At 49.9% G+C, this 14,728-nt stretch overlaps 1 protein-coding gene across 3 annotated transcripts in view; it reads left to right on the forward strand.

Moving 5' to 3' along the window:
* The first annotated feature begins 1,008 nt into the window (after positions 1 to 1,008).
* The window catches only part of PLEKHM1 (pleckstrin homology and RUN domain containing M1), a 45,603-nt gene continuing 31,883 nt past the window's right edge, over positions 1,009 to 14,728 (forward strand). The window contains exons 1-4 of one of the 3 annotated variants that reach the window (XM_066363894.1): positions 1,009 to 1,140; positions 5,567 to 5,655; positions 9,304 to 9,551; positions 11,546 to 12,172. In XM_066363894.1, the coding sequence (XP_066219991.1) occupies positions 5,608 to 5,655; positions 9,304 to 9,551; positions 11,546 to 12,172 (923 nt within the window). In that variant the 5' untranslated portion in view covers positions 1,009 to 1,140; positions 5,567 to 5,607. Of the gene's footprint in view, positions 1,141 to 3,542; positions 3,697 to 5,562; positions 5,656 to 9,303; positions 9,552 to 11,545; positions 12,173 to 14,728 lie in introns of those variants that run through there. The other 2 variants (XM_066363896.1, XM_066363895.1) reach the window with 2 other exon arrangements.

Below are 14,728 nucleotides of genomic sequence, written 5' to 3' on the forward strand. Positions count from 1 at the left end.
TGTTTATTTCTAATCTTCCTGCTCAACCATTAACTGTAGTTGAAGGCACTGAGCACTCACTTCTCTAGCCTAAGACATGGCGGGGGTGGGGAGCGGTTTTCATTCTCGGAGAGAGAATTAATTACTCCAAGGGAGTCAGGGCCCAACAGTTGATTTTGTAAGTGGAAACGCGCACTGGGACCTCGACCTTCGCGGAGACATGAGGGACGCTTCCCACAAAGGCCGATGGCGCATAGGAGTCCCGGGCAGATCAGTGTAGCTTCCAAGAACTGGTCTGTTCCTCAGGCAGCCCTGAGGCCACCCACAAGGACCCCTGGACCTGCCTCCAGCGGGACCTCCGCATCTCTGCTCACACTTGGGTCCCAGCTGACCAATGCCTGAGTCCCTCTGCGTCTGAAGCACCGCGGTACAGCCCCTGCTATTTTTGTTTGAGTCCATTTGAAAGAGAACTGTCACTTCTACGATGGATATCAAATTGATCTGCATAGCTACTGGAGCTTTGTGTTTCCCAGCTGATGGGCGGGTTGCCAAATGCCCAAGGGTCCTCAGGGCGCTTCCTTTTGGTGTAAGCAGTGGTCAAAACATGTGTTTTCCCTGAGAGCTTACAGGGAGCTCCAACCTGGACCTGAGCTCTGCCCGGGGGCTGCGCCCACGCCACCGCGGAGGCTAAAAACACGGTAGGCGTTAGTGTCCCGTTCCACAAGTGGACAACCTTCGCCGGAGGCAGAAGGAGAGCCGCACAGCGACGCAGGCGGTGCTGGGGCCAGGCGAGGTCGCGAGCCCCGACACCAGAATGTAGTCTGACGCAGACGCAGCGGGCAATGAGGGCCGGACGTGGGCCGCGGCTTTCCGCATCCCGCTCTGGTAACGGGTGCTGAGCCTCCTTAATTCACTTGGGAGCTGGGAACCCCGTCGTCCAGGAGCGCTAGCCCCGCCCCGCCCCGCCCCGCCCCCGTGCTCCTCGAGCCCCGTGATAGGCTGCACGGCCGGGGGCGGGGCGGGGCCGAGCCTGCGTGATGGCGTCAGGCGCCCTGGGTGCAGCTTGCTGTTGTCAATAACCTGGAGGCCGCAGCGTCCCGGCCGAGTTTCGGGGGCTGCCGTGGCCGGGAGTACGCCCGGTCCCACTCCCCGCACCCTTTGGTGAGTTAGGGGTCCGGGCCTGGAGGGCAGCAGAGGGACGGCGGGCTGAGACGCGAACAAGCGACGGGCCGGCAGCCCGCGCCGTGATCCCAAACCCCTGGTTGCCTTGACACTACCCTGCTTCGGAGCCCTCACCCTTCCCAGCCCAAACCGCGTGCTCCCGACTTCCCACTCCCACCCTAGCGTCTGGTCTGCAGTGCCACTGCTACTCGTCCTATCCCATCGTCCCCCACTCGTGACCTGACCCTACCCCTTCACCACCGGTCTTGCGTAAATGCAGCCTCACCCTTGACCCCACTCTAAGCCAGTTACAACCCCAGTCTGAGCCACGGCCCTCCGCCTCCAACACATCTCATCCTTTGGCATTCCTAAGGCCACACACGAATCTACTTGAGACCCACCATTCTGGTTTGCCTTTTTCTGGATTATCTTTCTTGTCCCAATCTCCCACACCCCGTGGTCTGCTCCCCAAGGTCTGCTCATCCTAAACACCCACCTCTAACCCACTCTCATTCAGGACCCACTACTAAAGTAGATGTGCTTTGAGTTCACCCCTTTCTTCTTGATACCTCTAACCACAGCCCTGTCCCAGGTCTTACAAGTATGTAGCTTCTTGTCTTCACAGACTCAACCCTAACTTCTTAGCTTATCATCTACTTCCTTTCCATCTCCAACCATCCTGAGGATTTTCTCCATCCATAAGTCTTGGTTAAACGGCCTCCAGCTCATGCTGTCCCAGTTCCTACCACTGTCACCCAATCTTATTTAAAACGGGGTCTCCGTATCCTCTCGCCTCTGCTGTCCCCACCTCATCTCTTCACCCCAATCCTGCACCCATTCTTCCCTTGACCCAGTCCCCATTCAGTCTGAGATCTTCGAGTGCCCTGCCAGCCCCACCAGCTGCCCGTCAGCCAAATCTAGGAGCTTGCTCAGAGCAGGGCAGTTAGACACTGGACAGCCTGACTGGTGCGTGCAGGGCCTCAGATGGTGAATAAGTGTGGAGGAGCAGAGATGCCCTCTTGGGCCAGGGGCTTTTCCTAAGTGTCTGGTCCTCTGTCCCAAGGATTATGATTCCAGCACTCATATTAAATTACTTGTGCTGGCTGCTAGAATGGTAGGTATCTTCCAGATGCCTAGAAGGTGAGTAATGGCCACTCATCCAGCGCATTCAGCCTACGGCAGCAGAAGCCTTCACCCCCCTTTGGCTTCTTTTGGCCTTGAAGAAACTCAGTACCTCTATACAGGATTGGCTGTGGTTACAGAACCATGTCCCCGTGTCTTGTCCTGGCACTTGGAAAGGACACACACAGAGTGCTCCTCCGCACCACACCTGATACCAGATCAGTCCCGGCACTGAACACGGGACACTACGGTACCAGAGGTGATGTTACATGTTGTAAAGAGTGTAGGTGAGTGGGTCCTGGGGAGGTGAGGCCTAGGTGGGTATGGAGGCTGTTGCTTCACTTCCTCTTTTGGCCGGGGCTGCCTCATTGACTTTGGCCACCTTAGTTACCTATGAACACAGGGAGCTGAGTTACTGCAGAGTAGCTGAGGTCGAGGGACATTCCTGAGGCATCCAGGCCCCATGCTCAGCATTTATAATCTGGGCTTTTTCAGTGCACATTACCTCCAAATTCTGGTGACCTGGTTTCAGAGGGTTGGCCAGTTGATAGCAATTATAAAGAGCCCCAAACAGGACCATTGCCTTTGCTCACCATTTGTAGTCTTGTTCCTTTGAAAACTGAATGCCCTTCTTCCTCCAGTATCTCCCCATTAAGGTGTGATAGATCTGAATGGTTTTCAGCCTGTTGGCAGCTTGGTTTAATGGAAGGAGTCCCCACCTCGGAAGAAGTGTATACATAACTTTCTGTAGTCTATGAACTGGAGATACTGCCCTGAGCCTTATTTTTATTTTATTCATCAGTTCGTTCAGCAAGTATATTTTTGAGCACCACTGTGTGCCATGCACTGTTCTAGGCACTAGAAATGCAATGGTGAATGAGTTGGGCAAAGTGTCTGTTTTTATTCACTCAGAGTTTGGCCCCTGCTAGAATCCTAACATATGTGGGACAAGAATACGGGGGAGATGGTCATTATTGGGTGGAAGGAAAGAGGAAGAAAAAAAAAGATAGCCGGTGTACACGGACTTTACAATGTTAGCGAGAAGTTTCTTTCCTTCCAGCTGGTATTCAGTTGCTTCTAACCACACACACCATAGGACATTGGACCAGAAATGCAATTTCCTTGGTGTAGGAGGTACTGTTTACTCACTCATCACTCACATGGCTGAAAGATCAGCTGCCTTTGTGAATCAGAAGATAACTTTGTCGTTGTTTTCCAGTTGAAAACCATGACTCATCAATTAGTACAGTTGTAGCTGGATGGCTTAAATGCCAGGCTGTTGTCTGAAAAGCCAGGTACAGGATTAAATTCAGGCTGCAGAGAGGAGATTGTTGGGAATGACTGAGAAGTCTCCAAGGAGGGGAGGTTGCTGTTTATTGATGGATGGAGTGTTTTGAAAGTGATGAAGCTGGGTCATCCATTTCTGTTTTTAATGTAAGTCTGGTGTAAGCCATTTTTCTCTTTTCTTTTTCCCTTGGTTTCTGGAGGAAGTGAAATTGGACATATTTAGAGAGCCCGGCAGTGTAACGAAAAAAAACAACCAGAACAATGCTTCCTAATTGTGTGTTAGAATGTTTAAGAAAGGACAGCTCTGAAACTTGGGTAAGGTGGACAGAACCTGGCCTCAGCTGGTTGGAGCTACAGATCTGATCAGCAAGATTGTTTCTTGTTGATTTTAAGCCTTATTTGATGAATGGAGTTTCTGAGTGCCTCTGAAGGGTCTGTAAGTAATAAGGTTGCCTGAAACTCTTTGAAACGAAGCCCTGAGTCAGTTTGGTCTGGTGAAAAGCGCAGGACTTAGAGCAAGGAAACCAGAACTCTGTTCCTTACCTGGGGCCTATTTGTAGTGAGCCTCAGTCTTCTCTATAAAATCCTCTCCCAGGACTGTTGTAGGAGCTAAAGAGATTACAGAAGCTTGCAGGGCTGTGTCAGGGTGAATCAGTACTTAGGGGTAGAGGTAGACTTAGCAGGGTTTGGGGTTTCCTAAAAGGATGAAGTCACCCTTTCTGGTCTGGTAAACTCCCCTGGTGCTGTTTGAAGAGCCCTTCGGTGGGATTGCTCAAGTTCTCTTTGCTCCCTTCGGCCTACGTCTCCTTGAAGCCACCTCTCTCTTTGGCTTGGTTCTTGGAGTCAGTGAAGAGTGTTCTGAGGACAGGGAATGAAACCAGCCCTATAGGACAGTAGACTGGGGCCGGGGCCAGCAGGAGAGTGATGCAGCGCTGACTCAGTGGTCAGGAGATCCGAAGCCCCAATCTGGTTCCACCAGCGGCTTCTCAGTCACAGGTGGTCAGCTTCCTGCTCCTGGGAGGTATTAGGGAACGCAAGCCACAGGTAGGAGGGTCCTTTGCCTTCCTGCGACAGAAGATGTGCCCTGGATTGTGACCCGAACTCCAGAGTTCCTGTCCTATTTTGCGAATTGTCCAGTGGCTTTCTCTTGTATTCCTCGGTGCTGTGGTCCTTTGTGGCTTTTCTTACACTTTGTTTTGGGTGATAGTTACCTGTCTCTTATCTGACCCTCTTTGACCTCTTAATGTCAGTTTACTTTGGTTTTTTAGTCAACTTTTACTTGGCCAGAACACCCACTTGTTCATAAGCTGCCCTCCCTCCAATGAATACACTATTATTTTCAGCTAATTAGTTAATGAGGCCTTCAAAGAGCTCAAGCTGAGCAGTCTGGTCCAGTGCCCAGTGTGCCTCGCTGGTTAACGGCACATTGAGATTAGAACCCGTGTTGTTCCCCTTTGTACGAGTTTCTGTGCTGCTCAAGCTTGACCCTCACCGCCCAGAGGAGAAGCAGATGTGTAGGAAGAGAGTCTCCCCTCTGAAACTGTTTCACTTGTACTTTTCACTGCTGTGCAGTAGAACCTGGACTGGGACAGGAGTCGGGGTGATTGCGACGCCCTGGCCCTGAATGTGACTTGTGAGGCCTGCTTCCTGCTCCCTGCGGGTTCTTTGCACCGACGGCTGCAGCACCCCCTTGCACCCTCGGCTCCGAGTCCAGATCCTCAGCCTTTCATTTCCTGCTTTTTGTGCCAGCAAAACCCCTTTCCGCCCACTCCTTGTGGCGGACCAACCCCTGGCACACAGCTCCTCACCTCCCAAGATCGTGCCCTCAGACTTTCTTCCTTCCTTGTTTCCTCCCTTCAAATCCACTCTCAGTTTTCACCTTTGTATTCAAAGGCCTTTTTTCCGTTGCAGTTGGAGTAAAATGGGCTGACCTCCTGCTGCCTGCTTGGGGGTGTGGGGATTGGCTGGGGGTAGTGGGTTGGGAGCTTGCTCATCTGGCCGCTGTCTGTCTCGGCAGGTGTCATGTGATTCTCCTGGGGAGCTGCTGCCTGAGTGGAAATGCTCTCAGCGCTGGAGAATGGACTGGACCCCCGGGCTGCCATCCCGGTAGGTGGCCGGGGAGGCCCAAGGACGGGGAAGGGCTGCACAGGACGGCCACTGCATGGGCACTGTCTGGGAAGAGGCCTCAGGAGGAGAAAAAGTGACTGTAGAAGCAAGCTCTGAGGAGGTCCTGCCCTTTCTAGATCATCTTATTGGTGATAAAATGTGAATTTACAAAAAGAAAAACAAAAAAAACAAAACAAAACAGTTGGGATCTAATATAGGTTCCCTGAAGATTAAGGATTTATCCAGAGAGATATACAAGTGACCAGTAAGTGCAATGTAAACCAAAACCATAATGAGGCCCTGGCCAGTGCGTCATCCTGAGACATCAACATTACAAGCTTGATCCTCAGTCAGGGAGAGACCAGTGAATATGCAACTGAGGCACAACTAGTGGAACAACAAATGAATGCTTCTTTGTCTGTCTGTCTCTCTCTCTCCTCCTCTCACCCTCCCTCTCTCTCTCCCTTTTCTCCCTTCCCCCTCCTCCTTTCTCTATCTCTCTAAAAGCAAGCAATAATAATAATTTAAAAAAAACATGCCTGACAAGGCGGTGGCACAGTGGATAGAGCATCGGACTGGGATGCAGAGGACCCAGGTTTGAAACCCCAAGATTGCCGACTTGAGTGCGGGCTCATCCAGCTTGAGTGCAGGATCACCAGCCTGAGCGTGGGTTGCTGGCTTGAGCGTGGGATCATAGACATGACCCCATGGTCACTGGCTTAAGCAAGGGGTCACTCACTCTGCTGTAGCCCCCCGGTCAAGGCACATATGAGAAAGCAATCAATGAACAACTAAGGTGCTGCAACAAAGACTTGATGCTTCTCATCACTCTCCTTCCTCTCTGTCTGTCCCTCTCTCTTGTCTGTCTCTCTCACAAAAAAAACCAAAAAACTCAAAAAACAAAAAGCATAATGAGATAGTTCTTCACACCCCCTACGATGGCTATAATGGTGACAATAACAAGTGTTGGTGGATCATGGAGAAATTGGCATTGCTGGTGGGGATGTAAAATGGTGCAGCCATTGTGGGAAACAGTTTGATAGTTCCTCAAAAAGTTAAACATAGTGTTACATACTACCCAGCAATTCCACTTCTAAGTATTATACATACCCATGAGAACTGAAAACATGACATATGTTTTCACAAAAATTTGAGCATGATTGTTCATAACAGCATTGTAGCAAAAAGTAGGAACAACCCAAATGCCTATTAAACCACGAATGGATAAATAAAATGTGGTGTATCTGTGCAATGAAATATCATCTGGCATAAAAAGGAATGAAGTACTGCTACATGAAGAATGCTACAACATAGAGGGGCTTGAAAACAAGCTAAAATGAAAGAAGCCAGACACAGAAGGCTGCCTACTGTATGTCTCCGTCTCTGTGAAATGTCCAAAATAGGCAAATCCATAGAGACAGGAAGTAGATTAGAGGTTGCCACGGTTTGGGGCAAAGGAGGGTAAAGGGAGTGACTGCTAATGGGTACAGTATTTCTTTTTAAGGCAACGACAATGTTCTAAAATTAGATAGTGGCCATGGTTGCACAATTCTGTGACTATACTAAAAACCATTGAACTGTACACTTGAAACCAGCGGACTTTATACTATTGTAAATTATGTCTCATGAAAGCTGTTATAAAAAAGAGACATTTAACTCTTCAAAGACCGTGAGCTGTTTTGTCTAAAAGAAAAAACAAAACAATAAAATATTTATTCAGAATCCTGTCACCTAACAATTCAAGCCAGATTTTGTTTTTTGCAATCCCTTTGAGTCCTTTTCCAAACACTTAGGTAGTTTTTTTTGTTTTGTTTTGTTTTTGTTTTTTTGTATTTTTCTGAAGCTGGAAACGGGGAGAGACAGTCAGACAGACTCCCGCATGCGCCCGACCAGGATCCACTCGGCATGCCCACCAGGGGCAACGCTCTGCTCACCAGGGGGCGATGCTCTGCCCCTCCGGGGCGTCGCTCTGCCGTGACCAGAGCCACTCTAGCGCCTGGGGCAGAGGCCAAGGAGCCATCCCCAGCGCCCGGGCCATCTTTGCTCCAATGGAGCCTTGGCTGCGGGAGGGGAAGAGAGAGACAGAGAGGAAGGAGGGGGGGGTGGAGAAGCAAATGGGCGCTTCTCCTATGTGCCCTGGCCAGGAATCGAACCCGGGTCCCCCGCACGCCAGGCCGATGCTCTACCGCTGAGCCAACCGGCCAGGGCCACACTTAGGTAGTTTTGACACATATTATGACAGAACTCTCTTTACTCTATATTTCCAGAGGACTTATATACTTTATTATTTATTTATTTATTTATTTTTAGAGATAGAGAAAGAGAAAGGCAGGAAGGAGGGGTGGGAAGCATCAACTCCTATGTGCCTTGACCGGGCAAGCCCTGGGCTTTGAACCAGCGACCTCAGCATTCCAGGTTGATGTCCTATCCACTGCACCACCACAGGTCAGGCAGGACTTATATATTTTATAACTTACTCATTTACAAACATTTATTGAGGAACCATGCCAGTGTTGAGGACAAGTTTGAATTAAAACCTAGTCCAGCCCTGGCTGGTTGGCTCAGCGGTAGAGCGTCGGCCTAGCGTGCGGAGGACCCAGGTTCGATTCCCGGCCAGGGCACACAGGAGAAGCGCCCATTTGCTTCTCCACCCCTCCGCCGCGCCTTCCTCTCTGTCTCTCTCTTCCCCTCCCGCAGCCAAGGCTCCATTGGAGCAAGGATGGCCCAGGCGCTGGGGATGGCTCCTTGGCCTCTGCCCCAGGTGCTAGAGTGGCTCTGGTCGCAACATGGCGACGCCCAGGATGGGCAGAGCATCGCCCCCTGGTGGGCAGAGCATCGCCCCTAGTGGGTGTGCCGGGTGGATCCCGGTCGGGCGCATGCGGGAGTCTGTCTGACTGTCTCTCCCTGTTTCCAGCTTCAGAAAAATTCAAAAAAATATATAAAAATTAAAAAATAAATAAATAAAGAGTAAAAAAAAAAACAAAAAACCTAGTCCAGTCCTCAAAGAGGACACCTCCTCAGCCCCTGTGCTATAGGGCAGGAAGTATTATTTCCATTGAACGGGTGCGGAAATTGAGGCTCAGAGCGGTTAGATGAAAGGTCTGCGGTGATCCAGCTGGTGGCTGACAGGGCAGAGACTAACCCTCAGCTGCCAGGTCTAGGATCTTTCTGGATGCCGACTGCTCCTGTTTTGTTGATCTTTTCATTGTTCTAAAGCAGCGCTTTTTGCCGCTTAGCTCCTTGTTTTCGTGTGGAATCTTGGTCACGTAACTAAGGTGGAAAGCTTCACCTCTGTACTAGATGGATTTACCCAAGTCCCATTGCTGTGACTATGATGGAGCCAACATTTAAACATTTATATGGTGTCATTTAATTGACATTCGGTTTAAAAAAACAAAATAAAGATACATAAATATCTTTGCACAAAAATGACAGCAGTACCTTTGGATGGGTGTGATTTTCCTTTTCTTCTATATGCTTTGTCTTTATTTTCTATAATTGACACATGCTAGTTTTGCAGAAGGCATATACAATACATACATACAGGTGTGTGCATGTGTAGTTGTGCATGTATTTTGTGACAGAGTTATATTCCAGGGGTCGTCATAGGACCTTCTAAAAGCATGTGTTATGTCTGACCCCGCCTAGGTCATCAAGAAGAAGCTAGTGGGATCCATGAAGGCATTGCAGAAGCAGTACGTGACCTCGGACACAGTGGTCACTAGCGAAGACGGAGATGCCAATGCCATGTGCAGCGCCCTGGAGGCCGTGTTTATCCACGGCCTGCACGCCAAGCACATTCGAGCCGAAGCCGGGGGGAAAAGGAAGAAGAGTACCTACCAGAAGCCTCTGCCTCAGCCTGCCTTCTGGTCCCTCCTGAAAGCTGTCACCCACAAGTGAGATCAGCTGGGGTGGTTTGGCTTTGGGAAGGAGCTCTGGGGTGTGTGACATTGGGCTCTTCATCCCCAGCTGTGTGGGAAAGCAACAGGCACTCTGTGTTCTAGAACAGAGATGGTCGAGGTAGGGGTTATGGTTAGACCAGCCCTCAGGAGCCCCTCATTTCTCTGGGACTGCTTCGAGCCCCTGGGCTGGTCACCTTCAGCAGATGCCGTCTTTTTGCCATACCCTGGTGGAGTTCGGTTGTTGCATAGAGGTTATGTGGCCTGCAAAGCCTAAAACCTTTACTGTCTGGCCCTTTTACAGAAGTTTGCTGACCCCGCCTTAGAGTGTTTGAACATCTGTGTGCTAAGTATTATACTCATCACAAGGTATGGGGGGTTTGTTTTGTAAACAAGTAGAATCCAGATGGAACGTCTGAATATTCACTCTGAGACACTTGTCTTTGTAGCCCTGCCCCTAACTGCCTGGGCTTTGGAGCAAGTAGCGGGCACTGTGCCTCCACGGGCTATTAAATGCCTCCTTCAGCTAATGGTGCCTTGTCAGTCTCTAATATTCCTTTCCATGCACCTACTGCCATTGTCCTATCTCAGATTTTGGGGTTTTTGTTGTTTTTTTTCTCGAAGTGAGAAGTCGGGGGGGAGGCAGGCAGACAGACTCCTGCATGTGCCCGACCAGGATCCACCCAGCATGCCCACCAGGGGGTGATACTGTGCCCATCTGAGGCATTGCTCCGCTGCAATTGGAGCCATTCTAGCGCCCAAGGTTGAGGCCATGAAGCCATCCTCAACGCCCGGACCAACTTTGCTCCAATGGAGCCTTGGCTGTGGGAGGGGAAGAGAGAGACAGAGAGGAAGGAGAGGGGGAGGGGTGGAGAAGCAGATGGGTGCTTCTCCTGTGTGCCCTGGCCGGTAATTGAACCTGGGGCTTCCACACACCAGGCCTACGCTCTACTGCTGAGCCAACTGGCCAGGGCCTATCTCAGGTTCTTACCTCACTCCTGGGTAACAATGGCTTTCGAATTGTCCACCTTATGTCATTCTGTCTTATCATTTACTGAGCTTAAGCTAACTGGAGCCAATCACCAAGTCCTACAGAGCATGGTCTGCCCTCCCATGGAGGAGACGTGAGCAGGGGACTGTGATAGTCACAGGAGGGTCATAATCAGGTCGAAACATTCAGCAACTGAGTTTGGTACACCTGGCGTCTGATCTTATCCACAGAAGCCTGTCTGCAGGAGTGAGTACCTCTCCTCCACTCCTGGTGGAAGTCTGCCTAGCTGAGGTCAAGTCACTTTCCTGTGACTCAGTTGGGGTCCCAGAATCTGTATCCTGACCAGGTTCCCCAGGTGAGGCACAGCCAGGTGTGGGGACTATCACCCCGCTCCGCCTTACCTGGCTGTGCCACCAAGTCACCTATCCCTCCTCTCTACTCCTGTTATGGGTCACCTGCTTTTCTAACCTTTATGCCATTTTTTCTGTTAGTTCCATGTGCCTAGAAGCCTAGGAGGTCCTCCTTGCATCTTGAAATCCCTCGAGGCCCGGCTCAGATACGGCCCTCTCTGGCTTCTCTTTGTACTCCAACCCAGAAATGATTATGCAGTCCCCACCCCAGCTCTTCAAGGGCAGCAGGTGTGAAAGCAGTTACCTGGGCAGAGGGCAGGGACCATGTCTTTACCCTGTGTCATCACAGCACCAAGGACCTTGCACTTAAGGACCCAGCAAACATGTTCTGGATGCAAGCAGATGTTATCCGGTGCCCAAGGGGTAGTTGTAATGAAAACGGCAATTTTCCTTCATGACACCAACCTCAAAACGTTGGGGATTATTGCTTAATATTTCTCAATTCCCCTTAAAACGCTGTTACCTAAGAATTTTTCATGCCTATATATATCTGCAGTCATTGTCATTGGCTCTCGCCAACCAGGGTAGAAAATGACACTTCAGAGATTCAAAGTCATTTCTTGAAATAATTCTGTTCTCCCCACGCCCAGACACACCATCTCGGAACTGGAGCACCTGGTGTTCGTGAGCACGGACGTGGGCCGCTGCCGGGCCTGGCTGCGGCTGGCCCTCAACGACGGCCTGCTGGAGTGCTACCTGAAGCTGCTGCTGCAGGAGCGGGCCCGCCTGTGCGAGTACTACCAGCCCAGCGCGCTGCTCCGAGACGCCGAGGAGGGCGAGTTCCTGCTCAGCTTCCTGCAGGGCCTCACGTCCCTGTCCTTCGAGCTCTCCTACAAGTCTGCCATCCTAAACGAGTGGACGCTCACCCCACTGGCCCTCTCTGGGCTTTGCCCGCTCTCTGAGCTCGACCCTCTCACTACCTCCAGCACCGAACTGCAGCGGAAGGAGTCTCTGGACTCCATTTCCCATTCCTCGGGCTCAGAGGACATCGAAGTCCAGCACTCGGGCCATAAGATCCCACGGAGCAGGCAGCTCACTGCCTCCTCCCTCAGCCTGGACACGGCCAGTTCGTCCCAGCTGTCCTGCAGCCTAAACTCCGATAGCCTCCCACTCCAAGAGAATGGCTCCAAGAGTCCAGATCATTCTGAGGAGCCCATGTCATACGACTCAGATCTGGGGCCAGCAAATGCTGACGATTCAGACCCGTCTCTGCAGGAGTGAGTACCCCTCCTCCACTCCTTCCCTCTCTTCTTCCCTCCCTCTTTTCCTCCCTCCTTCCCTTCCTTCCCATGCCATGTGATTGCTGTCCCTGAGCACTGGACTCTGAGGGCGTAAGGAAAGGCGAAGGAGCTTCTCCTGTGTGTACTGTCCCTTCCTCGGGGACTGGAGCTGCTGGGAGCTGGGCCTTGGGGCAGAGTGTGGCAGTGAGAAGAGTGGATTCAGACAGGGCTCAGCGCTGGTCCAAGCTCCAGCTTTGTCCTGGGTGACTTTTGACAAGTTATTTAATCTCTCTGGGACCCCGTATAAAATATTATTTTCTTCTTTATCTAGAGAAAAGGACACTAATAGTTCAAATCTGTATTTACAGCTTCCTTAAAACACAGTGAAACATGATGTATAAGGGTGATTTGCGACCTTACAGAGGACACAACCTGGATGAGGCCTGGAGGAAGTGGTAGACAAATGGGCCAAGCCCACATGTAGCACAGGAGCACATGGAGCGATGACATTGACTAGAGAAAGGGACCTGGACAGTGCCTTCTTCGCTGAGGCTTTTTTTTTTTTTTTTGTATTTAAGTGAGAAGAGGGGAAATAGTGAAATAGTGAGACAGACAACCGCATGCACCCCAACTGGGGTCCACCCGGCAACCCCCGTCTGGGGTCAATGCTCGAATCAACTAAGCTATTTTTAGTGCCTGAGGCTGACGCTTGGACCAACTGAGCCACTGGCTACAGGATGGGAAGAGGGAGAGAAGGGGTAGAAAGGGGGACAGAGAAGCAAATGGTGGCTTCTCCTGTGTGCCCTGACTGGAATCAAACTCAATCAGGATTGTACATTGGCCTTGTCAACAGATGGTATTATCAGACTTTGGATGTTTGCTCATCTAATAGGTAAAAAATGGTAACCTTTTTAAAGCATTTCCTTCCGTTGGGTCCATGCTCCATCAGCCTGTACCTCCTTTGTCACTCCTGCTGTTCCCCACCACCTCCTACCTTTGGTTCAGGTCTTTACAGGGCTCCCACCTGGTATGGGAATAATACCCGTTTTGGATAGTGTTGATTGGCTTGGAGCAGATCTAGTTTCAGGCCCTCTTCTACCACTTCCAAGTCCAATAATGTCAGGTTCTGTTTTTTCATCTTTAAAATGGAGTTCCCCTCGTAGGACTGTTTGAGGATCAAATCAGATGCTTGTTAGTGCGTCGCATACAACAGAATATCTGGTAGGCACCAGAAACAGCTTCTGAGCACTGAGCACATTAGATAGAATTTTCAAACGTCAAGCAGAAGGATTTAGATAGAACATATTGGGAAGGAGCTGTCCCTGCCCCGGCATTGGCTGGGCCTGTGGTGTGACTTAGGCTCATTCACATGTCTCAGTCCTTTGTTGCCTCTCCCTCCTCCAGCAGACCTGCCAGCCTTCTCTTTGTCATGTATCTCGCTTTTATCTTTCATGAGTCTTGTGATTGGAAAATTCCAGCTTAAAGTCATTGAACTAGTGCCCATCCACCCCGTGAGGTTATTATGGGGAACTCAAGGGACGAGGGTCAGGATGCACAGACCAACACTGCACAGTGATGTGAGAACCCAGCACACACTGAGCCCACAGGGGCACAAGCAGCACACGTCCAGCCTTCTTGCAGCTGGGCTTGGCGTTAGTCTGTGAGCATCCACAGAGACCAGCATTTCTTGGAGTGTCTGTTTTGTTTTGTTTTAATTTTTCCATTGATTTTTGAGAGACAAGAAGGGAGAGGGGGAAGGGGAAGAGAAAGAGAGAGAAGCATCAACTCGTTTCACTTGTTCCATTTAGTTGCGCATGCTTGGAGTGTATGTTTTAAGGGTAAAGATTCGCAACAATACGTAAGAGTTCACTTAAGCTACTTTCTTTATATTACTTAATGTAACTTATAATTACGTAAGAGTTCACTCTAGCTACTTTCTTTATATTATTTAATGTAACTTATAATTAGACATAAATACCTTGTTCTTATAACTCTTACAATGGTAAAATCAAAACATTACAAATTAAACAAAATTAAATAAAGTACAAAACACTAACATTCAGAAGGAAATGTGTTGATAAAATATTTTACTGAAACCAAATGGCAGTTTGCCTGTGAATAGAGGATTGACTGTCCTAAGTGGCTTCTTTGTGTTTGCTGGGTCTGAATTACAATTATCACTGAGAAGTGAAGGCAGAAGGCACCTTCTAGTGGTCAGAATGTGGACTCAGGACACAGACTGTTAGAGTCTTCCTTAACCCGCTTTTTGACCTTGGGCAAGTTACTCAATCTCTATGGCCTTGATGTCCTCACCTAAAATGGGGTTAAGAATGTTTCAGAGGAGTGCTGAGAAGATTAAATGAGTTAAGGTAGTGCTTAGAGCAGTTTCTGACACATGACAAGTGCCCAATAGGTGGTGTTATTGTCATTTACTGCTGAGTACTCTTTTTTTTTTTTTTTTTTCAATTTTCAGAGAGGAGAGAGAGAGAGAGAGGGAGAGAGAGAGAGAGAGAAAGGGGAAGAGCAGGAGGCATCAACTCCCATATGTGCCTT

The sequence above is a fragment of the Saccopteryx leptura genome, chromosome 2 (assembly GCF_036850995.1).
Source record: "Saccopteryx leptura isolate mSacLep1 chromosome 2, mSacLep1_pri_phased_curated, whole genome shotgun sequence".
NCBI lineage: Eukaryota > Metazoa > Chordata > Mammalia > Chiroptera > Emballonuridae > Saccopteryx > Saccopteryx leptura.